Source organism: Pimephales promelas, chromosome 9 (genome assembly GCF_988280905.1).
Source record: "Pimephales promelas chromosome 9, fPimPro1.hap1.1, whole genome shotgun sequence".
Lineage (NCBI taxonomy): Eukaryota > Metazoa > Chordata > Actinopteri > Cypriniformes > Leuciscidae > Pimephales > Pimephales promelas.
Genome location: NC_142777.1, coordinates 30,711,556 through 30,730,992, shown reverse-complemented (window position 1 = coordinate 30,730,992; position 19,437 = coordinate 30,711,556). Strand labels below are relative to the sequence as shown.

At 35.6% G+C, this 19,437-nt stretch overlaps 1 protein-coding gene across 3 annotated transcripts in view; it reads left to right on the top strand.

Moving 5' to 3' along the window:
- Window positions 1–19,437, top strand: part of rxfp1 (relaxin family peptide receptor 1) — a 72,724-nt gene that overhangs the window by 23,977 nt on the left and 29,310 nt on the right. Inside the window, exons 1-2 of one of the 3 annotated variants that reach the window (XM_039649211.2) lie at window positions 8,666–8,723; window positions 11,652–11,801. In XM_039649211.2, the coding sequence (XP_039505145.2) occupies window positions 8,681–8,723; window positions 11,652–11,801 (193 nt within the window). In that variant the 5' untranslated portion in view covers window positions 8,666–8,680. Of the gene's footprint in view, window positions 1–8,665; window positions 8,724–11,590; window positions 11,802–19,437 lie in introns of those variants that run through there. The other 2 variants (XM_089134982.1, XM_039649210.2) reach the window with 2 other exon arrangements.

Here is a 19,437-nt window from a genome sequence, read left to right as displayed (position 1 = left end):
GGGTTACAGTTGTGGTGTGTTCTTCAGTTGAGCCTATTATTCAGTGAAAACTAAATGTCAATCTAATCTTTGTGTATTCATTATATATAAAGCAAAAGCTTATTGTAGAAACATAGACTATTGTAACATTTTATTTAAATATTTGAATTCTCATTTTATTAGCAGTTTTTTAACTATTTAAGGTTATTTAATGCTTTTTGCATAATTTTTAATGTTTTGTGTGCGTTTTATGTGATTTGTCAACCACAGCTGCCTTTTTAATCGTAGTAACCATTATTTATTTCCATTATTTTAGTTAATGTTCTTTACACAAAATCATATAATTTACCATTGATTTTTCAAAATAATATTCATTCATTAGATTGGCAAGAAAAATGACAGCTAATGACAGCATGTGCAAGGTTGACAAGATGTACAAATTTGCAAATAGACAAGTTCAAGAACTATGAAGTAGACTGTTTTATTGTTATTATTATTATTATTATATGTGCATGTTGTTTGTTTTTTCCTGACATTTCCCCTCCTTCATTTATGGAATACTTCATTCATACAACTCTTCGTTGTTTTCAATGCGCATCATCAACTCAATATTGATTGTTGTGTCATGCGAGATGACTGAATTTTAGTGTTATCCATATTATTTTATGGGTTCTACTGTGCACCTGCCATTTGTTCTCTCAAAAAGAAAAGCCAAATTTGATCATTTTTTCCTTTCTTTTTTTATGTTTTAATATAAAAATGTTTCGCTTTGACATTATATGGGTCCATTAGTCAACATTTATCCATTTATCAAAAAGCCTCAGTTAAATGCATCAGTGCTGTAACTCAATAAAAGAAGTCTAAGGCTGGGTGAGTAATTTTGACAGCTATTTTTTTTTTTTTTTTTTTACATGCTATTGTAAAAATATCGATCAAACCCCTCTCTTGCCTGTTTAAAGAAACACACACCAAACAAGAGAATATACTGAAAAGTTATATATATATATATATATATATATGTTTTATATCTTATAAATATATCTTATTTTTTATGCATTGTGTTTTGAGTGTGATAGGAAAAGATAACAAAACTGCCGTTTGCTCATCTGATATAGATTTTTGAGAGTAGCCTACTAATTTCACTAGTTCTCAGTTTGATGATCTCCAGACAAGACGAATTCAAAAGTCTTTAATATATTTATAAGCTCTTGTTAATTTGTTATCTATTTAAGAGAGCGCTATGTATATTCCTCTGACTAAACTTGTATTGCCAGTGATTTGAGTAATATAATTCTAATTTGTATCATATGCTGAAAGAGAAGGAGGAGATACAAGCAGATGAATTTTACCGAGTGTGTGTGTGTGTGTGAATAGCAAACCAATCATTTCTTCTTTATTCTTTCTCTCACGTGTTTCTGTCCAGTCCTGTGTCTTTAAAGTGAGTCAGTGTGAAGCATTGGGACAGTGGAGATACAGTAGAGTACAGGTCTGTTTTCATTCTCCCTCAGCACTCATGGACACACACATATCATCGGCACATTTCTCTTTGACCTGCCAAATACTGCGGTGTTTATCTGGACAATGGGTGAGATTTCTCCTCGATTGGAATCCTCAACACCTGTATGTGTGTCACATAACATTAATTACATCCATTTCTGTCCAAGCCTTTTGATGGATACATAAAGTCACTCAGCCAAGGTCTTCATGTTGATTTTACTTTAAAGCTTTCCCCCTCTTTTCTCTGACTTAACTCAGCAATGTTGAGTGGATATTCATTTAATAACGATGGGAAAAAACTTCATTTTGATTGAAGATGGCCCATATAAAGGGTGCACTGCAGTGGGATGACTGTATAATACATCTTTCTCAAAAGGCTATTTTCACAGTGTAACATTGGACAGAAGAGCAAATCCTTGCAAGGCCATAATGTTTCAACAGTTGTACTTCTGAGCTAAAGGAATAGTTCACTTTGAAATTAATTTTTGATATGTTTTAGCTTACCTCAAGATGTTGGTGTCTTTGTTTCCACAGTATTTTCAATTTTTATATTTTTCGGTCAAACCGTTGTTCTCCATCAGTCATGGAGATTTACTGTGAAAACAAAGACACCAACATCTTGGATGCCCTTGAGGTAAGCTAAAACGTATCAAAAAATAATTTCAAAGTGAACTAGCCCTTTAAGAATGTTTTTGCAGATTAAGAGAAGATTGGCTTGCTTGTCTTGACTTAATTATTTCACTTTTAAAATTACATTGAAACTACTTAAAACTGGCCTACTTGGACACACTCAAATACTGTGTTTCACATAATGCAAAATTAAAGGCTATGGTTAAACATTAATTGACTCTAGTTATAAATGAGTCGTGGCACAGAAAAGTGATTTATACCTTATACCACCCTTATGACAACTGCAGGACATTCCAGCATCTGATTTACGAGAAGACAAATTCTGTTTTTGTGTACATTACCGTTCAAAAGATTGGGATCTCTAGATTTGTTCAGTTTTTTGAAAGAAATATCTTATGCTCACTAAAGCTGAATTTGCATTTAAAAATCATACATATTTTTACTTCTGTTTCCTTAGTTTAAATTTGAATTATTGTTCAATTAAGCAGAAATTGTTGACTTCATGTTGCACTATAGTGTATTCATGCTTGGTTTCATGAGTCTGCATTTGCATTTATTTATTTAGCAGGTGCTTTTATCCAAAGCTACTGCATAGACCTGGATAGATCTGACTGTGGATTTATTGAAAACTGTAATAAAGCCTCTTTCAATTACACTAAACGAGCATCTATTATTCACCTGTTGGTCTAATGCAGACTAATGGAAAAAAAAAAAAACTTTAAGAGAAGGGAAAACAGAGAGAAGAGGCATGCTGGGAAAAGCATCTGCTGGTGGAAATTTAGGGACAGGTTGGTACAAGGAAGGACGTGTTAGTGTCCCACCTTGAGCATCCTCTATCGCTAAACAACCACAGCTAATAGAAAAGAAACTGAAATGATCATTCTCACACAAAAATGTGCCAAAAATCAATGATTTGCTTCCTCATAATTGAGTTTTCATTGATGTGTCTAAAAGCAATTGCCTTAAACAGATTTTAATTTCTTCAGCATGCCCAGAAACCACAGCAGTGATGAAGCTCCTTTAGAAATGCGCATCCTTCCCCGAGATTAGCTGGCCTGGAAAATCAGCTCTATGGTTTGCATTTAAAAGCGTTTAAATTGGGTCGGTGTCGGGGGGTGGGTTCTTTATTTTTCCTTTTCTTTTTCTTTTTCTTTTTTTTGGTTTACTTGGAAAAGAGTGATTGAGAGACAAAATAAAATCAGGTTGCCAGAATGACCACTCTAGATCACCAGGTTTCACTTAAAAGTGTCAATCGCACTCTTAAGAAAAATGGTTCTTAACTTTATTAGACTTTATTAGTCAGAAAAGAAAAATGTGGAAAATACCTTTAAGGGGTTAACAGCCTGTCTCCGAGGCTTTTTTTTTTTTTTAACCTATCTACTGCGAAAATAACTTTCTTCAAACTGTCCATTTCAAAATACACACGGAATAAATATATCATGGCTCACTACGAATACCGCATTAACAGTTGCATCCATTAACCTACATTTTTGCATGATGATGCGTGCATGCCGGTAGGTGTATAAGTAAGTGTAATAATTGACCAGCGCTATATAAACCAAAACTTACAACACTTGAAGAAGATCCACATGTGGTGTATTTGTAATTTGTGTGTGAGACGGTAACAAAAACAAGTTATCAGAGTCTGATATTGATCTAATATATCATTTAATATGTGGTTAGTTGTTTTCATCTATATGGCTTTAATATTTCACAATTCATTTTATGTATTGAGAAATAGATTTTTTTTTTTCAGTGTGAACATGCAGTCTTTCTGGAGATGCCTTCAGGTTTTTGTGAACAATTCAGTTCTATTTAAACATTTAACATCTGTATCTACAGACCTACATTACTACTTAGACCTACATTCATAGTGAAGAGCCAATGTCAAGGTCCAGCACTTAATGGTTTGTACCAGTTTTCATAATGCATTTCGGACTGGTAGGTGTCACTTTTTAATGGTTTGTGGCATGTTCTCTAATGCTAGTCTTACAATTAGGCTGCATGAAATGCCTAATTGTAAAACTAAAAAAAAAAATTTCACATTTCACATTTCACCTTTTTAGTTGTGGCAATCTAAATCTAAAAATCTTTTAAAATTCCAAAAGACACTCCTGAACTTTCAATCCTATGCAAACAGAAAGAAGTTTCAGTAGCATATTCCACTATCAAAGACTTTGCCTCTATCCACTGGCACATACCAAAGACAAACGGATGTGCTTCTAAGTCTAAGCATATATGCAGACCCTACCCCAGACCATAACAGTGCGTGTTATACTGACGCTAAAGGCTATATGATGCCAAAGGATGAGAATGTGTTGGTTTGTAGACAAACCAACACATTCTCATCCTTTGGCATCATATAGGTGACACCATATGACATTTCGTCGAAATACTATGCATATGGCACCCTTTAGCGTCAGTATAACACGCACTGTTATGGTCTGGGGTAGGGTCTGCATCTCATATTGACGCTAAAGGATGACTCTCCTCTATGATCATGCCTTGGGTTCTGCGTTGACGCTGAAGGGCGCCATGTGCGTAGTATTTCGATGAAATGTCATATGGATGTACAAAGGATAAGAACGGGCTCAGAACCACCTCATTACTGATAGCTTAACCATCGAACTACACAAATACAGGTTCTTAATATTATTCTTAAAGTGTCTATAATTTTTAACTTTTCAAATTGTTTTCCTATAATGATTTTATTATTATTTTTAACAACAAGTGTGAGCTGCTCTGTTTAGTTGAGTACTATTCTCAACTAAAAAATAGAGATGATTAATTTGTGATCCATATTGTTAGAGTTTTCAATTATTACTGTCAAACACACACACACAAAGAACATTTAAAGCTATTGCATCATGACTTTTTTTCGCACTTTTTCTTTTCAACATTGTGAAGGGTTCACCTACTGCCCATTCACAATGGGCTATATGCACGCATAAGTTCCGCATTTGACGTAAGGATGCTCGTCCATTTCCGGTTGTGTAGATTAAAGCGGAGGAAAACCGGAGAAAACGGGATTATGGCAGAGTCTTCAATATTTACTGTCCTCCCGTCTTTGAAACGAAACGTACATACGTTTAGATGTAATTTTATATATAGTTATGTTTATTTAATATAATTTTAAAAAGAAGCATAAACACAACGAGGGGTGTCTGTTTTATCTGTTTTTGTGACTAACGTTTCATTAGTATAACCATGGAGTATAAAATTCAATATAAATTCTCGGTATTGCATTGGACTCTATGATCGGCGGAAGTTATCGAGCATCCTTAATCCTTCACCGGAAATAACGCCGTGCATAGAGCCCATTGGCTACTTTAGCCTTCAATACACTAAACTCAAAAGTGCAACCAAAAGACCGAACTACTCTCCGCCTAATCTGACCTGAGTAAACATTTTGGGAAGCGCTCTGGCCAGACGGGATTTAAACTTGTCGGCTGAAGAAGACAAGTTTGGTGTGACGATGAAAAAGCACAATGTTTTCTCACCATTCCTGATTTCTAACATGCAGTTTGGCGAGCTCGTTCTCATCCTTTGATGCCATATGACATTTCGTCGAAATACTACGCTCATGGCAGCCTTTAGAGAATGTGTTGGAATGTTTTGTGTCTCCACAACACAAGGAACCTAGCATAAAATGTTTCTTGAAAATGATATGGATCTAAAAATAACTTTTTACTATAAGCTTTAAAGAACCTTCTTTTTTTGTGTACACTAGTCCCCAATGCGCAAGCAGCTGTTTGCAAAACGATAAACCCAAATGTAAGCAAAAAGTTGTATGCATGTAAGCTGCTATAATGAGAAGGCTGTGTCACTCAGAGTATCTGGGTCTCTGCGCGACTCAGAGGGAAGTTAAAGCTGTTTTTCCTCTTTGTCGCCATCTCTGTTCGAAATCTGCAATTGCAGTCATTCGCGGAATTATCATCTTTACATGAGTTGTAGTTCGACACTGCACAGCACGGATGAACACAATGTTTGAGGAGAGTGTGCGGCTGTCAGTCACCGTGCCGATGTGGATACTGGCATTCAGAATCACAGATTATTCTTTTTGGAAGTATAACCATCAGAATAATTTTCACCGGAGAATGTCATCTGAACAAGAAAGAAACATCCACTTTTGTTCTGGTTCTGATATTGCAGCCCATTCTCACCCCCAAAGCGTCACTTAACTGACGCCTTGGGAAGCATTTGGACATGCTTCAATATCTGACGCTTTAGGCGCCCTTTAGCGTCAGTTAGATGACGCCCTAGGATCGCGTGTACCCTACCCCCACCCCACACCTAAACCTAACCGCGTCCTCTAACAGACGCTTTCCTTTAGCGTCAGTTAGATGACGCCGTAGGATAGCGTCATGTAAGTGACGCAAAAAGGGCGCCTAAAACGTCAAATATTGAAGCATGGTCAAAGGTGACGCCTTGGGGTGAGAATGAAAATCACGCTGATAAAATCTAAAAAAATGCACATCATCACGCAAAACCGTGCAAACTATACTTTGTTCTCAACATGTTAATGTTAACAATGTCAGCATTGTGTGACTACAGTACATGTAATGTCCTTCCGATATGTATTCTTGTTTTCGCATGGGTCCGGTTGCAGTCTCTTTTTTTCTGTAGCCACTCCGAAGTCCGAACGAAGTCTTTTGCATTTTACAGCGGGTGAATCTGTTGTCACTGATGATTGTCGTTTGAACCTTTCTGGATCCGCCATCAAATTGATAAGTTTAATTATATCAAGTGTTATGAGAAAAGGCTGTAAATCTCCACGTCCAACATCCTCACACGCAATATAGCCTTCTAGCCGAGACTCTTCTTTATGTGCAGATGTGAAGTAATGGCGCAAAGACATGCTCAAATCCCCTGCGGAAATCCACCAGTATCATTGGAATTAAAAACATTATTGCAAGCTTACCGCTTTAAATCAAGCTACAGCAAGCAGATAGCATTAAACACTGGCTGGTTATGTATTTTCAAATAGCCTATGTATTTTGGATCATTTTAACCCCTTAAAAAGCTACAGACTGCAGCTTTGAAGAGAGCTCCCTGTAAATGTATTCAGGCTGTTAATTGTAAATTAGCTATTGATTTCAGAAATTTTCTCTGCTTGCAGCCATGGGTGTGTGTAGCAAAACTCAGGGTTGCCAGGTCAACACACACACAAAAAAAAAACTAGCCCATGGCCAATGCCCGCTGGTTGTTCACAACCCCAAATAGCCTACCTCTAGAATAGACTTAGGGCTCGTTTGGATATTTTAAATTTTGATTTTATTTCATATGCTTCTGATTTAAAATCCATGGAATCGCAAGTTTTATCTTCTCAGCAACTTTCTTTTTCATAGCATTAATTAGGATTATTATATTATGTTCAAAATTACTTGAAACCCTGCAGTTTCTCTTTTACGGGAAAGGCTTTCTACTGTGGCTTTAAATGCGGTCCTCTTTGATCACCATGTATAAGATAGGAACGTTTTCTTGCTGAGCTGGTGACCCAGAACTGGCTGTTGCACAAGGACAAGCTGCCACAATGTTTCTTCAGACAGGGTGTAATGCCATTCTGCCATTCATGATTAAAAAGTCATGTAGATGGGAGTGAACTGGGCAGCGCTTACAGGGCAGAGACAGTGTGGTGAGTCATGAAGATTGCCCTGCTGAAAGGTCATCTAGACAGCATTTTGAGACAAAGTACAAATATTGCAAAAAATAAATAAAAATAAAATCTTTCTTGTTATTATTAATGGACATTAGGGTTTTATGTTACATTAAAAATAACATTTATTTTGCATGATCTCTCTTATTTTTGAAAGAAAGAAAGAAAGAAAGAAAGAAAGAAAGAAAGAAAGAAAGAAAGAAAGAAAGAAAGAAAGAAAGAAAGAAAGAAAGAAAGAAAGAAAGAAAGAAAGAAAGAAAGAAAGAAAGAAAGAAAGAAAGAAAGAAAGAAAGAAAGAAAGAAAGAAAGAAAGAAAGAAAGAATCCATCATAATATGGTGTTGGATAGGGATTTCTGAGGATATCAGTTTATGTTTAAGTCTTTTTACTGTACTTCCAAATAGGCTATTTAACTATATTTGACTGTAATGTTACATGAAATATAATGTTAGATCTATTATATTTTTTTTCCATTTAAAATAAGGAAACTGTATATATAGCCTATTTATTTATTTTTACTGACAACAATGTCTACTTTTAAAAAGAATGTGAACATTGAACACAGAACGTTTTAGAACACATAGAACACAGATCTATTAGCATCACCACCATTTGTTTTTCAATTTGAAGGAAAGCGATAGTTATTGCAAAGTCCCTCCCCCGGGTGTCTGTTCGTTCTGTATGTGCGCGCGCTCTCTGCATTCCGTACTCAGACCGCGCGCGCAAAGGAGTGCGCTGAGCATCTCTCCGGAACAGTCGGACCTGTCCAAATCGTGCAATTCGCATACAACTTTTTTTTCTTAGTTGGAGGAGGCTGGAAACAACAAGGAAGTGCACAACTCTCCTTTTTTGTATCAGTCAGAGGGAGAGGGTTTCAACTGTTGTCGGATATCATATCACATCGTCAGTCGCCGTTGCCATGCAAGTTCACATCGCCAGCCTCTTAATGTGTGGAGTGACGGGTGAGTTACTGCTTCACCTGGTGTTTTCCTCATTCACTCGAATAGTGAAAGCAGCATTAAGTTTAACACTCAAATCAACTCTCATTATTAACAGTTTACCATTTAACGTTACTTGCTTTCAATTTCAAAAATAGTTTAAAACATTTTTTTTTGCCCCTTGTGGAAACTGATACATTATTCCTTTGCTTTTGGTACATTGCCGGTAAATTGATTAATTTGACTTTACTATTACCCGTTCTGGCATGCACGTGCGAATAACTCTGTGACATTGAACGTTAGTTATTTTCTTCCTGCATTCGTTTGAGGTTCTTCTGAACCTTAGGCGTTTTGTGGGTTTTTTTATCTTGAAGTCACATTGAACAAAACACTATGGACTTTGTGACATGTAAATCCTTAATAATTACGTGATTCAAAGAAGACTTGTTTTGTCAATCTACACTCCGATACGGGCAATAGCTTAATCAAGTCTCTGTTGCTATGGTTACCTCATCAAGCAAAGGCGATTTGCGAGTATATTTAGCGCGTGTCTAACTTGACTTGTAATCTAACTTTTGTGTTGAAACAAAAGACCTAAAAATGGTCATTTTTTATATATCCACCAAACCTTTACTTGATGTCGTTTTTTATTGAATTTGCTTAATTCGTAAACGCTTAAAGTAGGCTATTCAGTTATTAAAATAAGTTTTTGAAGGAGGATGAACGAGGTACTCTATAGTATTGCTACCGACACTCGTAGATATTAAAATGCATTATAAGGAACAGGAAATGACATGTCTACATAGTTACTTACTGTACATTATATTAGGCTGCATGTGACAAAATTTTACAAAAGAATTGTATACACCTGTCTGATGTCCCAAAATTCAGTCTAGGTAGGCAGCTTAATGGGGTTTGAAACACACATCATGTTTTCCTTTCATGCACCCTTGTTTGCACAAATTTTATGCAATTTTTGTGTGTGTGACTATAGTCTGGAGTGGGTCAGATGTTGCCCTCATTGAGGGGACCAGCCAACGGTCACAACAGGGAAGCCAGCTGAATAAACATACTAAACAATGTTTTAATTAAAATCTAAAAATGCAAAAAAAAGTTCAGTTTAAGGGTTGGGGTCAGGGGATGAGAATGCGTTGAAATATCATGAATAGTATAGAAGTCAATCCCTCTGTTAAAATCCCTCTGTGGTATAAAATAAAATGTGTATGTGTATTTGAATACCTATTTGTGATCTACAATTTGTATAATAATAACAACAACATGATTGTCTTATGTTCTCCGATTTGTATTTATGATGTGAAATTTATCATAAGAATATGGTGGCCCAGTAGTGCACAACACAGCGAAATTTAAAAAGCAATAAGTTCACATCACAACACAACAAAATTAAACCTCAACACAACGTAAATGAGCTGCAACACAACGGAAAATGTACAACACGAAATGACAACACAACGGATCTTAATATACTGTATCAATACCATGATTAGTTTTAACAGTATCTAACCATTGAATATCAACATATAATATTACTTCAAAATCACCTGCATGAATTATAGCTGCGCATTTATACTTGAGAATGCTTTGACGCGCTACCAGTACCACAGCACATGGTCCCTAAAGGAATGTCTGGCAATTCCACCAAGTGGTTAAAACATTTATTATAATACAAATTTGATGCATAAAAATAAAACCATTTGGTCATTTGCAGCTATTGGCAGAATTTCACCTGATGTAAGTCAGAACTACAACCTTTGAAACATGATAAACGAAAAATAACTTTTGTTATATTACAGACATATCCTACAAAAAACACGTTTAATACGTTGTTTACTGTAATGAAGGGACGTAGCCTATTAGAAAAAAAGTCACCTGTAGTAAGTCAGTCTACTGCCAATACAATCAAGCTTTGGATTTTGAATATGTCTGTTTTTATTATTATTACATGTCAGTAATTTTAATTTAGACAAATTATACGTTTTAACAACTGAATTGGAAAGGAAAAGGAATCGGCAGTCGTACCCTGGGAGAACATGGGACTCAAAGCATTCTAGAGTATATAAATATGCAACTATAATGCATGTGGGTGATTTTGAATTAATAAATACATTTTCTCTGTTGTATAAATCCAGCCTAGAACTGTGCTGCTTTATTCACAGAAAGAAAAAAAGCTACTAAGTGATAAATAGCCCTGCCTCCAAGCTTTTTTTGTGCTATAGCAATTTTTCACTTTGACACACATCTACTTTTTCTGTTGGGGTGTTTATTCATATACCTATAGGTTGCTTTGAAAATGACTGCAGTAATCTGAGTCATACACAAAGGTTGAAAGTGATACATCGAGTTAAGAATAAGAATAAAACCTTTCTTAGATTTTTATCAATCATGAGAAAAGTAGCTGTGTTGTGCAGCTTTGTGATGTTCATTCTTTAAAGGGGGTATATTTTAATATTGACGTATCCTACTGTTTAATATATACATTGCGTATATTAATGGATGAGTAGTTTAGCTTTTGTTTTAACTTTAGTTGTAACTTTAAATCTTGTCATTGACCGTTTTTGTACGGAGATGACTAGTTGTACTTGTACTATTTGTCAAAATTGTGTTTAAACCCACAGAACCTTTTTTAATTAAATCTTAAATTTGTATTACATTCTGCCATTATTTATCTTTGGAAACATGTTATATCATGTTAAAACAGGAAAAGGGGACATTGCAAGTTGACATGTTTGAACATATTTGAAATAAAAATTAGTAATTAATTACTAATAGTTCAAATTCACATTAGAAATACTTTAATATTTGTAAAAAAAAAAAAAAAAAAAAAAGACGTTACACCTCATAGTGCAAGAAACACACACATACAACAGAGTAACCTGAGACTGAATATGCTAAATTTTTTTCTCTTTTCTTTTGTGTTTGTCTCCTCTGAAGTGGTGCTGACCATGTTTAATGTATCAGAGGATCCGGTTCACTGCCCGCTTGGCTACTTCCCCTGTGGAAACCTCAGTACCTGTCTTCCTCAGCTACTACACTGCAATGGTGTGGATGACTGTGGAAATCAGGCAGACGAGGAGAATTGTGGTTAGTTCGGATTCCTTACTGTCTGTCTCTTGTCATTTACTTTGTGAGCTGTTCTTCCATTTTTATTTTAATTTTACATTGTACTATAAGCCAGTGGTATTGAGCTTACAACACCTAAATTTATGCTACACTGTACACATTTACCACACATCGACCATTCTAATTCTGATGTATAGTCTGTGGTCTATTATTGATTTTACAGTGACTCTTTCTGCAGGTTAAATGGTTACTGCAGCTGGTGGTTTCTTTTAAAAACACTGATTCATTCAGAAAGATGAGTCATTGAATCATTGCAAGCGAGTCGTTCAATAGTGTTGATTCATTCATGAAAGAAACAAGTGAATGAAACACACTGAGAGAGGGGAAAAACATATTTGTATTAGTATTTCAGCATTAGGTCTTCCTTTGTATGGGTTGATTTTTGTTTTAATCTTCTAGCCTTCTTTTTTGCATCTTGTTCTTTTGATTCTTGTGCTATTCTGATTATTTCTCCTCCCCTCTCTCTTCATTCTGTCAGGTGCAACCATGTGCCAGTTGAGTTTGCTTTCGTTGGATGCTGACTATAATACACAATCAGTCAAATTAAAACAAAGATTTCAGAAATTTCCATCTGTACAAATTGTCATATTTCATTTAGTATCTCATCCATCTCCCTTAATAATAGCAAGCCTATCAGATAAACAATTTGGTTTATCAAGCCCTAATTGATTTGTTTCCCTGCAGGATTATCCTCTAGTAGTCCTCAAAGTTATCTGCTGAGAAACTACTGATGAAGAAACAACTAAGTTGTAATTGTCCTCCCATCTTAAAATTGAAAATCATTTTTTGACTTGTTAACAATTACCTGCTGATGATTTTTTTTTTTTACCAAGTGAAAACCCACAGTGTTGTTTTTCTTGTGAAGAGACACTGCAAATGGGTGGTAATTTCCCATTGATTGCCCTGTGATCATTTGCTCCAGCAATGTCACAACATGTTAAAATGGCCCTAGTTGTTATGTATAGGAGGGAGTTTTGATAATGTCATTCTTGTCAGAAACAGAGCGTGCCCAGCTGTTCGGCAACTGTCTCACAGCATCTGTCACAGCGACTGTATCAAACTCAATCTTAAGTGTCAACATTTGGCCCCTAGAACAGTGGCACCATGTTTAACCTTGTCTCACTCGCTTTCGCGGCCTTTGTACGATTAAGAAAACAGGGGGAGATCAAAAGGCCTTGCTTCGGCACCAGACTGTAAAAGGTCAGGGCGAAGGGAAATGTCACATTGTATATAATATCTTAAGACATTTACTTAGCCCCGTGTGTTGAGTCGAGCAGAACACTATAGACAGGAAGTGAAAAATCCTCTAATGCTTTTCCAAATCCCTGAGATTGGTATTCAGAGCGTTTGAGATTCCTCTCCCACCTTTCTTATCACATTCACGCATTGCCGTAAACTGAGTTATCAAAGCTTTTTCAGGGCCAGAAAGGTCACTGACGCACACATCTCTGTAAACTGTAGGTGTGAATTATCCAGGCTTGATGCTTTCTCCCGCTCTTCTTCAAAAAGTTGGGTATTGATGAAAGGCCAAGTGACCTAAGTGATAAGATGTGCTTGTGCTCTCGAAAGATATAGAAATAGTCAAGAAAGAGAAAAAGAAGAAATAGTACATTTTAGATTTTATAGATAATGAAGTTTTGTATAAACAATTGAATATAAAGCGAAAGTGGGATGCGGGCTCACCCGCAGTCAATCTCATTCTGTCTGTCTCTCATCTGCTCTCTTATGAGGATGAAAGACACATTTTGACTGGGTGACGCCACAAAGAAAGCCATTTGTCATTTTTGCCATGAACGCTTTGAACCTTTGAGCTTTTTCAGATTGTAAAATTCAACTCCCTCAGGAGTAGAGTATTCATCTGCGGGCTCATATACATTTTGTCATCACTAATGGTGTGTAGCTTTGATTTAGCATCGGATTAATCTTAGAAACTGAAGATAGATTGCTGCACCACAGACAGTCATTCACTATGGCTGGGGTTTAGTCTATTCAAAATAATATTTTGTCTCCACGTCAGCTTTTTTCCTACTTTGTGGATGTTCTTCTTCTAGAAAACTAAATTCCTGGATCTTTTGTGAGTTGTTTCAAGAGTGGTTTGAATTGGATTGTTTTGTTAGCTGAGATTTAGATTGAGACTTGGACTGTCATTTGGAGGTTGGATTCTCTCTCAGTAATCCAGGGTATTTGAAATATCTCAACAGGCTTTCTTCTGATAATGAGCTTTGAAATACCAAATAAACAAAGGCATTACCTTAATCTGGTCAACCAACAAATTGCTATGTCATCCCACCTGTTTATTAGGCCAAAAGTACCTTCAGCAAGTTATGGTGTATTTTTACGTGTAATGTGTTTGCTTATGAGTTTAGCAATACTTATCTCAGAAAACAATTTTAATGCTCAAAGATTTTGCTTTCAGTATGAGAAATAATGTAGTTAATGTAGTTCTTAGTTGTATATTGTAACAATTGTTCAGTTGGCATGGGAAGGAGGCAGGAACCGGAGAACATTCAATGCAAAAATGAAAGTATAAGCCAGCAGCCCCTCACGGATGACTGCGGTCACATATCACAAAATAAAACACAACATAATTTCACGTCTGTTTCTCTCTCGATCTCCACTGCTCCTCTGTGAGAGATACGAGAGTCGTGTCACTCATCAGTATGCCACCGGCCTCACGCCTTGTCGTGCTCGCCACATATTTGGCAGTCCAAATTAATTTAAATTGTGCAGCTCAGGTAATTAGGTCTTGGAAAGATTTGATTATAGACAGGGCTCCAGATAAACTTTTCCGCTGGTTGAACTGGTGCTACCAACTTCCACCAGCATTTGATTTGGTCGCACCTTTTTTTTTTTTTTTTTTTTTTTTTTTGCTACATGCCATGGGATTAATCAATGCATGTTGATGAATAGTGGTTTTAATGGACCATAGCTAGCAAATGCTTTCTGGGTTGCAGCATAAATACCTGTAATATATTAATTATCATTGATTTATCATTGATTTTTTTTGCTACATGCCATGGGATTGATCAATGCATGCTGATGAATAGTGGTTTGAATGGACCAAAGCGAGCCAATGCTTTCTAGTTTGCAGCATAAATACCTGTAGTACAGTATATTAATTATCATTGCAAAATTTCAGGGTTTTCATGGATTTTTTGGACAGTAATTTTAATCTGTAATTTTAAGCATTTTACATTTGAATTGTATACAATCTCTCTATTTACATTTGAATCATAAAAAATCTATCTATCTATCTATCTATCTATCTATCTATCTATCTATCTATCTATCTATCTATCTATCTATCTATCTATCTATCTATCTATCTATCTATCTATCTATCTATCTATCTATTATTACCATCTTTCTATCAGCATCATCTTTCTATCTTTTAAAAATCATTAAACATTCAAATGCGTGCATTACATTTTAAAAGATTAGAGTATTATAATAAGAAATCTCACACCCCTACCTTCTGCATTTTATGATAATCTCCTTTTCCTCAGTCGAGCGATTACTCTCATCTAACCGCTGAAAAGACGTAGGACGGGGCACGCTGTTTCGTGAGACATTTTCATTTTTATATGCCTTAATTCGTAATTTGCGCGTTTCACCCCTCATGTACGATTCGCGTGATGTCTACGTTCGCCAATAAATAAACTGCACGTGTCTTGCGGAAGAACACTGTAGCCGGAGCAACTTCTCTACATTAATGTCTATGGCGAGTCACGCAGGCACTGGGCAACTCCGCATCCGAGTCGACCGCGGGATAAAATAGTCTGAATATAAACACTTATAAGCGTACCGTAGTGATTCAGGATAAGTCAAAAACACGGTTTGGAAAATGGATTCATGATGTAGCCTACTCGTTCATTTTGAACATAAGTTACGGTCGGCAGCAGCTGATACAATGGCGTTCTGTTGCGCGAGCGTCCACTCGCACATATGTGACCACATAAAATTCTAACTCGCACATTTGGTCGCAGTGTGGAACCCTGAGAGATGTTTGAGCTCATATTGAAATTACTGACTTTTCATTTCAGATTGGGAAATCTGAGCCCAGTTTGAGTCTTTTTTTTCCCAGAAGAGCTTTTATTTTAAAGAAATGTGCTGTATGATTTCCCCCCCACCACCATAAGTATTAGCCATCTCAGAATTTGATTAATGGTCTTCTAGTTTAAAAGAACAGCCTATCATGAAGGTCATGATGCACAGTTGGATATGTGACTTGAGGCAACTGATGAAAAATGCTGTAAACTCTGATGGATTGGTTAAAGGATTCAGAAAACATTATAATTAATTCTCATATGCTGAACATTTCATTTTGGTTTTGTTTTAGTCAGACGCGAGAAGTAAATTCCATCAATTTTGTTTGAGTAGCTTAAAATGCATGCAAACTGTAATGTTAATAAGGTGACATGCTGTGTATTGATTGAATGTCCATTCATCACATCCCAATCACAGAGTCATTATTTATAACTTATTTACAATTCCATTATTGAAATGTTTAACTAAAGGATTTTTCAGCAAAGGGCCCATTAAATAAAATAGTAAAACAAAGTTGGCAGCATTTGCCCTTCCACTGTCAGGTTTAAGGGAAGTGACGATGCGAGGACTCCTGAGACAGAAGAGTTGATGGGGTTAATTAATTAAATAAATAATAATAATAATAATAAAACAAAAACTACCTGTGGGGGAAAACAGAACCAGCAGCTAGACACAGGTATACTAAACACCAGTGATTGCAATTTCTTCGAGGCCTTTACAAATCGTTTGTTCCGAATCAATGGTTCGGAGCGTGTGTCAAACTGCCTGAGTCACGTGATTTCAGTAAATGACAAAGCCACAAAGGTAGTGAGTGCCACCAGGTGTGGGAAATTTCTCACACTTCCCTTGTTTGCCATAGTTTGGGTTTACTCACAGTGTCAGTGAAACAGCCCCTGGAGACGAAAAGAGGATGATTTGTTCTCTAGGCCCTCCTCTTATACTTTCTGGTTGCGCTAGAGCATGACGTCATGACTGACGCTGCCCAATTGGATTGTCGTGATTCTACAGTGTTTCAGTCATCAGTCACGCTTAGACGTTCCCCATAGCACTTGACACAGTTTGAGTTCCCTTCGAAAAGGAACAGCACAGCATTCATCACTAATTTCAGGCCAGACTCACACCTGCTGCTCTCTCGTTGTACAGATACATGTTATCTAAAATTAGGTAATGTAGTATTTAGCATTTAATGAATTAATGATGCTCTGTAGGCATTAATAGAATCATAAAGTTTTATAATAGTAAGACCCGGAGCCATGGAAATCATTTCATGTTCACAAACGCTCAGTGTTTTTGGCTCTACCAGTGGCTGACCCTATCATCCAGAGCTTTGTTTATGAATTTTAGATATTTTTAATGAAATATGTATGTAGGAAGGCCGTTTTGTTTTTATCAAGATGAAAGTGTTTAATAAATTAGATTAGAGATAAATTAGAGATTAATGGGCGCTAATGATGATGATTGTTTTTATAGCTTTTTTCTATGTCTAGACATGATAATATGAATGTTTTAAGCAGTTTGTGCTTCTGCAAAAAAAAAAAGAGGTTTCTAAAATCCTTGATAATAGTGTGCAGCCTGATCTCATTAGCATTCATTAGTTTGCCATACAACTTTGACGTTTCATATTTCTATGAAAGGCTTCTAAAGCATAAACACTTTTACTTGAAATGAACAAATGATTGTGTATCCTTTGAGATTCTAATGTTAATTCTAATATTAACACTACTCGCACACATGTGTGTGATTGGTGTTAATATTAGAATTAATATATGTATATATATAACTTTTTGACTTCAGAAAATTTACCAACCGTAAATATTTTTTTTTTTACAGGCCATGAAACTATTTTTTGCAAAAACAGGCAGTAATGACAAAAATGTTAGATATCAGTGAAAATGTAAAATTCTTCATTCCAATTTCAATACCCCAGCTTAATAAAAACATAATAACAATGCCAAAAATATAGCCTATTATGTTCATTTTATTTGCTTCCCAAATACAACAGCCATTAAGTAGACATTCATTTAATGTAAATTGTCTCTGGTGTTGCTTAATATAATAATCAACAGTGTGAGCTGCTGTAATTGTGACATGAGGCTGGATGGAGAAGAAATCACCTTTCAGAGCCTTGCTGGGACACAAATTTCCTGTCAATGGTGGATTTACACTTATCGCGATGCTGTTCACTTATGTTGTGTGTAGTATTAAAAGAGATCTTTTTTTTTTTTGGTAGAGGAAAAGATTGCAAGATGTAAGGGTTTACTAGGTTTTTTTAATAGTACCCCACCCTTAAATGAAAAGAACAGAAATTTTCTCGTAAAGGAATAGTTTAATCCTAATGGTTTGATTCTGTCAGTATTTATTCACCCACCCTCATATTGCTTCAAATCATTCCATATATTTTAAAAAAAATATCCTTTTCTACACTGTTTGCAGGATACCTGTAATAATTAAGGGAGAATATTAATTGAGATGCCAGATAAGAGTTACTATCCTAAATCATTCATTAATGCAATTTGAATGTGACCGACTTATTTTGTCCTGCAATATTTGAACATTTCTGTAGTTTTTCCTGTAAATTGTTTTAAAGTGCAGTAATGCATTTCTTTAGGGCGCCAGGTTGCTCGTTATTTTATGAATGTTTGACAGGTATCCATTTTTTTCCATTACAGTTTATGAAAGTCATCAGCCCTGCCATTTTGGCATTTCAGTTTAAAATGAGAGATTGACTTACTATGAACACCCCTATATTAAAATTGTGGTATAACGTAAACAAAACAAACAAACAAAAAATGTTTCTGTTGTTAAAATATAAAAGTATTCTAAAATAGGGTCATCTAAAATCCGCTGCCTAACATGTCTCACTTTCTTGGAAAATGTATTTACCTCAAAGACTGTTTGAGGTCTTTTTACCACAGCTTAGATGTTTAATTAACATTTGCATTTTCACCCATGCTTAATCAATTACCTGAATGACACGAAAGAAATGCCATAGAAAATGGATGGATAATGAGCTACTCAAGAAAAGTGTTGGATGTCTCCGCATAACATTTCCTTTATCTTTAAACGCTAGTTAAAATGAAATATGGTAATTGTTAATGACCCCAGAAAACATTCTCTTGGGCAGTTTGCTTGCATTTAACCATGTCTAATTTGACTGAAGTTATAATATTAAAACAGAACTCAAAGACCAGTTAGAAGAGTTATAATTACCGAGCAATATTTTTTTTTTTAGAAAAATTCAAATGGAAAGTAAATGTTAGTAACATTTAAATGTATATCAATATATATATATATATATATATTGTATATATATAAGTATATATTTCATAAAATCATTTTTTAAGACAACATCTCTTTAGTTGTCCTCACAACCATGTGTGTATTGTTTGTTATGTTATATTATTCTTTATCTGAAGAGTAAATGGCCCTGTGGAGCTTGAAGAACTAAGTCCCTTTAAATCACACTGGTCACTCTAGTTTATTCAATTTATCTTCTTTAAATGCTCAACTTTCCATCCATCCATCTATCCATCCCCAGAAAGTGTTTAAT